The 12292-nt window shown below is 33.9% G+C and overlaps 1 protein-coding gene and 1 long non-coding RNA gene across 6 annotated transcripts; one reads left to right on the forward strand and one right to left on the reverse strand.

Annotated features, from left to right (window-relative positions):
- Nucleotides 1-2656: 2656 nt before the first annotated feature.
- On the reverse strand, nt 2657-6254 carry LOC140970281 (uncharacterized). Its single transcript, XM_073431936.1, has 8 exons — nt 6043-6254; nt 5844-5899; nt 5138-5300; nt 4952-5040; nt 4511-4643; nt 3797-3889; nt 3387-3489; nt 2657-3277 (listed from the first exon to the last, which is right to left on the reverse strand). The coding sequence occupies exons 1-8, from the start codon at nt 6211-6213 to the stop codon at nt 2943-2945; spliced, it is 1143 nt and encodes a 380-aa protein (XP_073288037.1). The 5' UTR covers nt 6214-6254; the 3' UTR covers nt 2657-2942.
- Nucleotides 6255-6451: 197 nt separating this feature from the next.
- On the forward strand, nt 6452-9400 carry LOC140970282 (uncharacterized). Of its 5 annotated transcripts, none has more exons than XR_012174110.1 (3): nt 6452-6677; nt 7075-7903; nt 7995-9400. It is a non-coding gene; the product is annotated as an uncharacterized lncRNA (long non-coding RNA). The 5 variants fall into 5 exon arrangements; XR_012174109.1 differs by having other exon boundaries at nt 6455-6677; nt 7075-8331; nt 8619-9400; XR_012174107.1 differs by having other exon boundaries at nt 6456-6677; nt 7075-8331; nt 9197-9400.
- The last annotated feature ends 2892 nt before the right edge of the window (nt 9401-12292 follow it).

The raw sequence follows: 12292 nt of genomic DNA on the forward strand, positions 1-12292 counted from the left end.
TGCATAAAATGCATAAAAATAATTAAACACAAATTAATAAAATAAGCATGCATTTTATGCTTTAAAAGAATTTAATAAAATATCAAAGAAATNAGTTGTGACGTGACTTATGTGTTTTTGTGAATGATGAGATTGCATTCATGCATTTTTGCTGAGTTAAAATACTAAATTGAGAGTTTATCCTTGTTTGTAACATTTTTAAATAAAATAAAAATGTGTATTATTTTTGTAAAGAATAATTGGTATATTCATCGACTAATCATATCAACTATTATTGTATAGCATTTCGAGCATTGACTCTTTTGATTACTATTTTTATTGATATGTTGAGATGTAGAGTCCTCGATGAAGTGAGTGATATAGGATTATCACACTTCTGATGAATGCATGAGGACCGATTGGATCGCTCTCGGACCATCGACGCTACGTGCATGGATGAGCGGCGACTTGATGTTGCGTTGCTGGCACAGGTGACCATTGTTCCTGTTGTTGATGTGATTCTTTTTTACTCCGTTTGATATCTATTATTTCGTTGTTAACTTACATGTCTTGCATTTAATTGAATTTAACTTGATTTTATTTCATGACAGTTATAATTGTCGTAATTTTACTGTTTCATCGTACTAGGACCCGACCCCTATTTTATTTTTATGTTGTAGTTGTTTTTTATGCCATAGCAATTTATCCAAGAGGATTTGATGCCTCTGGTAGTGTGTCAGGTAGTGGTGCCCAATAGTTGAGTCGTCGTAGAGATCCCATACATATGTTATATTATCGAGTCATATATTTGCCGAGGAGATGTATCAAATAGCTGTACTGATATTTTTACGATGTTTTGGATTGATAGTTGTGTGATCGGGCTTTGCCAGCTCTGTATGTGTTTACTCTTAGCCAATGCAGCTATAGGTTTGTGGATTGATAACATGACTTTATTCCAAGCATATAAATGTTGTTTGTATTGTTTGGAAATTTTTGGAATGTCTTACTTACAGAGAGGTTATCCCGAAATTTATGTTGACTCAAAATAAATTATTTTAATCCCTTTCACTGTTTACGTTAATGAATCCTGGTTGTTGGGATATCAAACACTAATCAGGAGCACGGGGCCCTGCACAAATATCTCACGTTTATCTTATCAACTTTTGAGTAAGATTTTATGGGGTTAGATAAGCTCATATCTATCCATTAGATTCTAGAACATTCTAGAATTCTCCTTTGGTTATTTAACCAATTAGAAAATTCATTCATCCATGTTTGACTAAGAAAAACTAATTTTATCAATCAAACAATCTAAGATGGAGGTTCATCATAATCTCGGTCAACGATTAGATATCGCTGGCGTAAAGGGGTTACAAAAAATCGTTATTGTGATGCAAAGTAAAATTTTGAAAATCAATATTTTCACTGATTCATTTTTGACAGTTGCCTATTTTTTTTATCTCCTTCTCAAAATTTATGCAGTTTCACTCTCCTAAGAAATTTAGCATGCATGCTAAATCTCATAACTTCTAAATATAAAATCTACTTATAAATACCTTTATAAGCTATATGTTTGATCTCCATCGAATTAAATCATCAAATTCAACTCTTTGAATTTGACAATCTCAATGAGAACACATAATATAATATTTGTGTGACCTTTAATGGTTCAGTGATATAATTAGTTGTAGGTCCACAGATTATGTGATTTCAGATAACATTTATCTCTAATACGGGCTTACTCGTATTTGTCTCATTCTGTGCATCAACCCCTTAATAACTAGAACATAACTTAGTTCTGAATGCACTAATTGAATCATGGTAAGAGCTTCTAGTAACATCGTCTCATAATTCTTTAGGTTTCATCGATAGTACGTGTAATAACTAGTAGGTTATGGTTATCATATAGTATGGTCACTTCAACTGATGTATCCCGATCGAATCTACAACCACTGGTTTATTGAGAGTTGTATATGAATCCGATAACGATGTGATGTAGACTAATCATAGTGGCATTGTTTGCAACTAGAGAAACACTTTTTCCTAAAGCATGACTCATACTCTGGCAAGAGATTTTTTGCACTATAACTCATCAAATCATATAGGATATCAACACCGGTTTGTGAGAGTGAATCCTTGACTATAAAGCATCGGCTCCTGCATATGTCAAAAACGCACTTAATCTCGTTACCCGATGACCCTCACATGGTCGGTAAATGAGTCAAAAGTTCAGCACTAGCATGCATAGTCTTTATATTGTCCCGAGTCAAAGAACTAATGACGTACGATCACAACCACGTACTAATCCACTCAATAAGTGATAAACACTTGGAAAGTACGAGAGATGGTTGTTCATTGACTCATATGGTCACTCATCTTTATGATTGGACATTTCCATGGTTCATACCAATGAAATGTGACATTTAACATCACATATGTTAGTAGCTCGATCTACTTTTATCCTTATTTTAGGCCGTTGAATCGACTAAGAACAATTTTAGAATATAAAGTAACTAAAATGTGTTTCATTATCGATGTGACATGTAGTACTATATTATATCATAGTATATTCAGGGTCTTTGTCTATGCAACATGTATGGGTAAACGGATAAAATAAATGTTAGAATGTATTAAATCGAAAAATATTATTAAAATAAATATTGTTTATTACACAAAAACTAATAAAGCTCAAACCAGAAGTTAGTTTGTTGGACATCCACTCTAATAAAATTTCACTCCAAATATCACATAAACACAATCACAAATTAAATTCAATCAATAGATGACACCAACCAATGGACATTCATGTTCATGGAGCAAAATCTTGGTCAAATTCAAAGACCTCGTGAATTCAGGGTGATAAAATTTGAAAAAGCAAGACTAACCTCGTGTAAAGCTTCATGATTTTCACTTATGCCTGCCATATTAATCCTGGAGTGATCATTTTCTATATGTACAATTACTTATGTTGTGCCCTTTTTCTCCAAAGAGACAGCATGTAATAGCCCTTCTGGAGAGGAAGAATCTTCATTCACAGTAACAGTCGATTCTGCTTCAGCCAGATGTGGGCAAGTTCTCCTGTTATGACCACTTTGACCACAAATCTTGCAATGGTGAATCTTCTGTGCCGGGATTTGTTGGTCGCTTGTTTTAGATCTTCGACATGTTCTTCTGTTATGCCCCTTCTCGCCACACAAACGGCATCTGAACTGTCTAAGTGCAACTCTGACCGTAGCCTGCGGACAATAGTTTCTCCTGTGACCCTCACATCCACAATTATGGCAGTAAAATTTTACCCCTGCAAAAAGAACATTTATTGATCATAAAAAAGAAACATAGAACTATGAGCTGATTTGAATCCGCTGAAAGTTGATAGAAGTAAAAAAAAAAAAAGAAATAGAGCGGACCTTTCATTGCAATGCTTCTCTTGTGCCGATTCTCTGGATCACGAAAGTAGTTTTTCATAGATTCAGAAGCACGCTTTCTTGCAGCACCAGTCCCCTTGGTTTTCTGCACATGTAAATTCAGATGTTCCTTCAGAAATAATAAAAGATTAAAGCAAATATTAAATGGGAATAAAATCATTTGCAGAGTTATTCACAGCAAAAAAGGGTTCAAGTTGTTCACGTAAATAGTTACATAAATTAAAATAATTTATTCGAACGAAAGTAGTTTACAGTTCGAAGTTAGGTTCTTTAGAGGAAAAATCAGCATGGAGCAAAAAGATGACACACTTGCCATGATCCATGATATGCACAAATTTCGTTAGTTATTTCAAAAAAAAAAAAGTCAATTTAGTGAGAATTTCAGCAGAAACCTTGATAGACGCCGCTCGTTGGGCACGTAGCATAGGATCACCATGAATTAGCTTCATCCTGTTACTAAATATACCAGTTTTCGCGTTTAGGCTCTGCAAGCATCAACTAAACATAAAGATTAAACTTACGATCTGGCAAAATTTATTAGAAAAATCGTGTATTGATCAGTGATGAAATGCTTACGCAACCATAAAGACATAAAGAACTAAACATCAATGACATTTCTTCAAAATGGAAAATAACAGAAAGGAAAAAAGATTATAGGTATGAGTGAGTGCTATTATATTAAGATAATATGGGTATGAGCGACTGGTGTTATATAAAAGTGATAAAAATGATAGAAACCGTACAACTTCGGCAGTAAAAGCACGACATTCAATTTCAGAGAGCGCAATTGACAATGAGAGAAGTGAATATTTTTGTAGTGAATGTATGAGAGAAATGCTTGGAGTTAGGAGTCTAGTTTTATGCTGAAATCCATATGCCACCTCAAAGATTAGATTAGTTATCTTTCTTGAGCTAGATTAGTAGCTTCTAACACATTCTAAACCCTATCAAATAAAATTAATAATAAAATACAAAACCAGGCATTCTAAGAATTGAAATGAAGTGATTATAACAAGAAAATCAAATATTGAATATTTCACATGGAAGAATGCAACAAAGAGGATAAAAATATACTGTACAGAGGTCCAAGAAAAAGGTCAACTAACTTTTAAGGTTTTACTGATCTTCAAACTGACTTCGGGAGGAGTCGGGAGATAAACTCTCTTTGTTTTCCTTCTTACATCTAGCTTTACATCCAAGTTGTCAACTTCATCGTCTTCCTTAACTTTTAGCGGAGAACTGGAAATGCATTCACATTAACTAGAACTACTTAAAACAAAAATTTTAAAATGTGAATTCTAAACTTCTTAAAGAGTACAAGCAAATCAAAAAACCATGGCAAACAGAAACCATCAAGTGACTAACATAAGCAAGAGGAATCAATCTTCCGAAAATGGGTTAAATTCTAATTTCACTTGATCAAGTCAAGCACAAGCATATTGTGTTTCAGATTGAATTGAATCATGCATGATTCATCAATCATCTGTACATAAACAATGGCCAAGTACACGAAATTGGTAGGCTAGTAAAAAATAGTAGTCACATACATTAAGCGGGCTTTCTCCCAAGGTTTTTCATCAATGTACTCTTCCCAGATAACACAATCACCAAGACACTGATGGCAAGTGACTATACCCTGTTACAAATTGACAATACAGTTGACCACATAAATAATTTGTGCTGGGGATTTCTAACGTTTGTAACATATGTGAGTAAATAAAAAAATCATTTACCTTCCCATTACATTTCAAACAATCTGATCGTGACCTTTCTACTCCACATTCGGTACATGGAGTATAACCTCTTCCCCGGCAAATCGGGCAAGGTAATTCTCGAATATATTGTCCATTTGGACCAAACCATGACCTTGGTTTGGATGTAACAGAAGTAACCTTCCTACATCAGAAATAATAAAATCACTATGATATAATCACGAAGAATGAAGTGACGTCCCCATGAACTCCATTAACATTCGACACCAAAGGTTCACAATTTAAATCTCTTCGTATAACAAATTCTTGCCTTGAGGGCCTTAATCCGTTCCTGGATTACAAATTCCAATCTGCCAAATTAGAAAATAACTATATTGATTTATTTAAATGAAATCTATTTCATTTTCAAACAAATCCTATGTTATAAACACCATGAATGTGTATTGCATAAGCAAAGCATCGACTGCAGTCACAAGCATCCCATGAAGATTTACAGTTCCAAAATTTTCTTACTATACCCTTAGGCTCCATGCGTGATTAGATAACAACAGAGAATGGACATGCCATAATTCGAAACGAACTCCGAAAATAACACAAAAAATATTCCATGGCGATATTTCCCCTTGCTACGAAATGCATAAATTTTACCAACCAATGCCCAACAAGAAATATAATTACTGTAATTCAATGAGAAAAAGGAAATAATACACCAAGAATTTGGCAAAACCTTGATTGCAAATCAGCGGACAGTCCAAACAATTCTTCGGAAGGATCATAGCCCAACTGTAACAACATAACCACAAATCATTTCACCAAAAAAAAACAAGAGAAAATACAAACAAAAGAACACACGCACTGCAAGAACACGAGTTGCAAGATTTTTTTCTGAAAGCCATCATGCTTGCTTTACGGGTGTAAGTATTTACGTGTGCTTTTTCAGGGGAACAAGAATTATCATCATGGCTGGATGAAACATGGGAAGAAATAAAAGTCGAGAGTCTCCTGGAATGTGGCAAAATCCAGTAGCGGCGATTTGCGCGGTTTGGCCTCCATTGAGAGACTATAAGCCGGAGCGATGAGGACCATAAAGAAGACATTTTTGTGACATTCGAGTAAAGAGGAGAGCTAAAGAAGATTACTCGACTTCCATGGATGGATTAGATTGCTCAAAGGTAACTGACAGGGGTGATGAATTTTTGTGTGGCGCAGAAGAGACCTGCATTTGAAGATGAAATGCGGGGCCCTTAAATCGAGAATGGATAAATCGCAATTTACGTGGCGAAATATAAAAAACCCATATAAGGGTATAACTATTTTCATATGACAAATCTATATATATTGTTGAATAAACATGATTTAATTCGAGAAGAATCTAGATCGAAAACCCAAATGAATTGTCCTCTTTTAAATAACAAACATCCATGATCTACCCCAAATTATGTTCACCAGAGGAAGGGAAAAACGCCTCTTTGTCGGTAAAGATTCTAAATATATACTTTGATTTAAAGTGTCTGTATGCAAGAGCTCAATAACAACTTCAACAGCGAGAGAGGTTTTCCTGGTAAATATTAAGTTTAATTTTCTGGGTTTGTGTTCTTGTTTAACGACAAAGATTTGATTTTGGCTTGTGGGTTTTGGTGGGGCAGCTTCTTTCACCTCTTTGAAGTCTCTTTTGTTTTATTTGGAGATTCATTTTTGCTTTTTGTTTTATTTGGAGATTCATTTTTGCGTGTCTATAACATCTGATTCTAATTTGGTTTTTTGTCTTTACTTGCTTTCGATCTTTTTTTTTTTGGGTAATTTTCTACGCATATCCTTTAGATTTGAATGGCTGTGTTTTAGCATCAGAATGTTATGCAGGTGGATCTTTCTGGTATAGACGTTTAGTGTTGCTAATTTTTCTTTGAGATTTCATTATATAGACATCAGTCATTTCACATTCATGTGCTTTTTAATAGGCCATGCAACCAATTTGGGGACTGTTGTTTGAGGCTGTTATTGGTAATTTTGCTTGAACTTTGTGTGGCTGAAGCTGCATTTGCTATGCGTGCACTGGAGCTGCACCTCCCGGTGCACGCATACCCCCATTCGATGGGTAAAGTGTACCGTGTCTTGGTGTCCAGGTGTAGCAATGTGTTAGCCTGCTGAAGCTTGTTTTGATTCTTTCCCGTATGTGTTGAGAAGCCAAAAGAAGTGTAATCATGAAATCATTTGAATGATGGCCTTCTGCCTACTCAATTGAGCTGACAGAAATGGAATAGATTCCCAAATTCATGCCCATCGATTGTTAAGTGGTACCAATATTGCATGTCACTGAGCATGGGCTCGACATTTCCATCTTAAGATTTTGTTAGTCTGTTAGATTTGACCTATTTCCCGATGCTCATTTCCGTGTCGGAAATGGGAAGTTTAATCAGCCTCAGGTCCAGAAATTCTTGTGTATCTTTTCATGACCCTTTCAAAATAAAAATGTAAATTCATGTCGCCTTGTGGAGTCACTACCTGATCTTTGTGATAAATCAGGAATTTCTCCATTTTTCGGTTTGCTATCCATTATTCTCTGTACATGAGTTCTATGGTACAATTTATGATATACATGGTGTTTTTTTACCTAATATAGTGTGGTCATGGCCCTTGATTCCTTAAAACATGGGTGGGCTCCTCAGGTGTCCACATGATCAATGGGTGTGGAAGGAGGGGCGAGCATTACTCCTGGTAGAATTATTCGTATTTTGGCTTTTGACATTTTTCAAGCCCTTGATGGTTCTAGCCACTACTTCAATCTCAGTAATCCTTTATTTCTCTTCAAATATTGTTGTATAATTTGACACTTGTTATGAATTTTTATTAATAGTTTGTTAACATTTGATGATTAAAGGTGTTCAGAACAAACTCATAAATGTGGATGAGACCATATATGTCACCTTTACAAATACAGAGTTGTTTTGTTGACACGCCATTGTTCGATGTAAGTTTCGGCTAACCCTGTTTCTGCAACAACCATCCATAGGCACCAAGAAGGGAAAATTTACCCTCATCACGAGTTCTTGAGTCATATGGAGAAGGGACTCTGTTTTAGATGTGTAGAGCCATTACACCTTCTCCACAAATGTGCATATAAATCGATGTGGGTGACTGTTTTGGCTGAAGATTTGGACGAGGCAAAGGAGCAGAGGGAAGCAGAGGAACACCCAGAATTCATGCGGCTTAATCTGGTACTTTGGAGCTCACCCTTCTTTTAATCTCCTTCGCACATGTGCCCCCTATTTTTTGTTCCATCTAGTGTGTAAATGATTTGTGATAAGCTTTAAGCCCTTAACAGAACCCTTCAAGATTTTCTTCGTTGTGAGGATATCCAACTTTAAATGGCTTTGCAGGAACAACCAATAAACATATATTTTTCATCCCTTAGGATAATGGGAAAACATATAGGAAAAGTGTGTCTTATCTCTTTGTTAGTAATGGGATCAGGCCGTATAAATTTCCTTTATGCTTTTGATAGGCAATAGGAATTCAGGCTGGCTTTTGTGCAATAAGTTGCTATATAGTCTTTTCAAGCTTGATTTTTGGAAATTACTTCTTTACTCAATTTTAAAATTTCAAAGTAATCATATACCACGCCATTTCCTATTGACTGGTATCAGTAGCTATAGTTCAAATTATCAAGTTGAGAATTGCAGCCAGCCATGATGTACTATACTAATCTGTTTACCTTTTTCAGTGTAGCCAGCAACGTTTGGCCAATGTTTGAAAGTGTTTCAATTTATGGATTGTTTTTTTTAATGGTGTTAGCTACATAGTTTGGCCACAGTGAAGGTGATTTTACCATTGTTACCAGATTTTGACTCACTAAAAAAGAAATGAATTTAGTTTTCGAATCCGGCCACAACTATGTACGCAAGAAAATAAAACAAATAGGTCTTGAGTAAATTTATCAAAGTTCTGGGAGAAATATCGTTGAACTAAGAATCATGTAGAGAATGGCCCGTTATCGCACGAATGGGATACTCCCAAGGAAGAATTCAGTGTTTTGTGGGTTATGTTTACTTATTTTATTTTACAAAACAGTGGAATTGACAGGTAAAAATTCGGATTTCAATCTGCAATCTGATTCTTGATTGGCCTCAATGTGTATCTACCAAGGATTTCAATCTTTTAGCGTGATCTCCCCACCTAAGTATCAGTATAACTTGAATTATTATTATACTGAAGTTGAACAACTTTGTATTGAATTTCTTTAATATGCACTGGGTAGTATATTTATAACCAAGTTGGCAATTTTAATCTTGGTTTACATGTAGTGACTTCCTGTGCCTTTGTCTATGTTATGACGATTATGAACATGCCATACACGCACAAACACACGAAAACACGAAAAATATATGTTAAATTCATTGGTTTTGGTGATATCAAACTAGAATTCATTGCATTAGAACAAGTTGTCATTATTCGTGTATTCAGGTACTCGATTGTTCTGTCAAAGACATAGAGTAACATACATCGGTGTTCAAAAGATGGGTAAATGGTCGCAAGCTATTTAGTCTCTCTACCGGTACTCAATCAGTTGCATTAGAATAATCTGTCACTCGACCGACTGGACCGTTCAGAGATATACTAAAGTAACACTCTATTCGAACAGTTAAGGATATTTGTGAAAGTCAACAGACCAATTGATAGCTCATAATAGAAATATTGCGCATATCCTACTAACTCTCATATGATATAAGATATTTCATCAGTCTGGCGTCTGACATATTTTGTACGAAGAGGACTTTTAAAAGCACAAAAGCAGGAAAAACGTTAAAGAACATTTAATGAAAGCTACGTCACGCAATAGTGATGTGTCCATATTGTTGGATTACAGTACAAAGAGTCATTAAATGAAAACAAAAAAGACTCTGGTGCTATATATAGAAAATGCAAACAAGAATTCTATACACAAAGATATATTTGAAACAACAAATTCAGAACAAGGAAGGCTTGCACACTTAAAAATTTATGAGCACAACTCCCATATATTATACAGAGCTTGAAAACAACACTGAACCATTTTATGTCATTGACAGTTCAAGGAGTTGCAAACATCTTGAATTCTGGGATTCATTCTTTTTTATATCTATGGTGTTTTGGTTGTTTGACTGAAAGTCTCAAACATTGAAAAAGTTAGTAAGATTTTCAACTTAACCAGTGGATAAGACTTAATATTGAAGTGGTGTGTTACAAAAGATATGTAAAACTCAAGTCTTCTAGTGAATTCTTCTTATGTGGAAGAAAGGAAGATGTAGAAGGATTTTACCTTCAAACTTCGATATATTCTGTATCATTTACTCTACCGCATTTATTCATTTAATTGACTTTCTACATTTCGGCATACAGTAATCAAAGAAATCATCAGACTGTTCTTTCACAATTTTTTTTTGTTGTCTGACCGTTTCTTTAGAATTGAAAAAACTAGGTCTTATATAGCTAACACTATCAAGACCGTTAAAAAAATTTAAAAAGTATTTATTCACCCTCTCTGAGCACATTAGCCATCTTAACAATGTACATTATTCAATTTATCTGCCAACAGATACCAAGTTTTTTTTAGACCTAAGCTTCTAAATTACACAGGAAGAGTTGAATACTCGGAAACTTGTGAGAAAGGGAAACCTTGGATATATGATCTCTTTCATGACATAAATAATAACCTTTTTTTGACTCAATCCATGAAATATCTTAGTTACATTAACCTCAATTTGGTATATTTATTGACTTATACAGCTCTTCATATTTCGTGTATGAATATATTAACAGACTCGTTAAAGGGTTATCCATATATATATATTAAGAAGTCGTCGTTAGGGTTCTCTTTTTTTATATGCTGAGGTCAATCTAACTCTTGAGATATCGTAGGTACACGCAAAATAGTCAATTCTTGTTCTTATATCAGCACTAGTTTACTTGTTTAACAACTTGGTTTTGTTTACAAATACAGTCTAAGTGCATTCTGCAAGTTGTAAAGATTTATAGCTTTAATTAATTCAGTTCTCTATGCGAAAACAATAATTAAGTATGCTTGTAACAATTTTAGGAGGTGGTAGTATAATTATTGTGAATTTATAGAATTTTTAATTTCTCATGATGTCATATTTTGATAATTGATATGAAAATTATATTTATTTATGTTTGTCTGACAAGTATCATGAAAAAATAATAATTTTAATATAAAAAATAATATTTTTTCATGAATTAGATCGAGTTGGAAAAGTTTTGTGGTTATTTATTATCAGTATAAATATATTAAATCCTAAAAACTATATTCAACATTAAATTTGGTCAACTTTTGGAGTTGAATATATTTAATAATGACAAATTAATTGTCAAAACAGAATACCACTTGCCATTAAATTATGGAATATTAAAAGGTTCCTAATAATCTTAATCGCTGTAATTTAATTAATCTGACAGTAAATCTATGCACTGCCCTTAATTTTTATTAAAAAAAGATTTAATTGTTGTGGTTAAAGAATATACACACTAATAGCCCTAATTTAAAAGTGCATAATTGTTTGATTAATAGTTGTTGGATAATGATACAATTTTTCAATTAGATCGAAATCTACAATTAACTATCGATTATACCAAATTATTTGTTGTGGAAAAAAAAATGCATTCCACTGAAAAATAAATTAATAAGATTAGATGATGTCATAAATTCCATTCAAACTACAATATATATATATATATATAGCACTATTAATAATTAAAAAATAATGTTTCAAAAGTCCAACAACGTTGGTTAAAATGACTAGATTCAGGAACAATTCTTCTGTCCAGTACTTGACGCTTTGTAAAGACTAGATTTATCTTCAATTTTTATATTACATATTCCGAATATAAAAAAAAAAAAGGGCATCGAACCAAAGGCATGATTCATGTGTTCTCTTTCTTTGAATTGAATGAATTAAATCTTGGACGGGCGTCATGTGATTTTTTTTTTTTGAAACTAAACAAGAGATTTTATTAATAATGGGATGGATTATTACAATAGTGACTTGAAAAAGAAGTAACACAATCCGGAGGTTCACTCCACACCTTGGACTAGCATAAGAACAAGAAGCTTTTGCTAAAGCATGAGCACACTCGTTTGCTTGTCGTCGAATAAAACTAGTTGAAAACTCGTGCTCACATCTA

This window comes from Primulina huaijiensis, unplaced genomic scaffold (genome assembly GCF_012295235.1).
Source record: "Primulina huaijiensis isolate GDHJ02 unplaced genomic scaffold, ASM1229523v2 scaffold5201, whole genome shotgun sequence".
In the NCBI taxonomy this organism is placed as follows: domain Eukaryota; kingdom Viridiplantae; phylum Streptophyta; class Magnoliopsida; order Lamiales; family Gesneriaceae; genus Primulina; species Primulina huaijiensis.

What these genes read in the sequence shown, in the direction of transcription:
- LOC140970281 (XM_073431936.1), bottom strand. Translation starts at nt 6,213, where the DNA reads ATGTCTTCTTTATGGTCCTCATCGCTCCGGCTTATAGTCTCTCAATGG. An exon ending in TCCGCTGATTTGCAATCAAG is followed by an intron (nt 5,301 to 5,843) that starts GTTTTGCCAAAT and finishes TTTCTGATGTAG; the next exon opens with GAAGGTTACTTCTGTTACAT. An exon ending in GAGAAGCATTGCAATGAAAG is followed by an intron (nt 3,278 to 3,386) that starts GTCCGCTCTATT and finishes TTCTTTTTGCAG; the next exon opens with GGGTAAAATTTTACTGCCAT.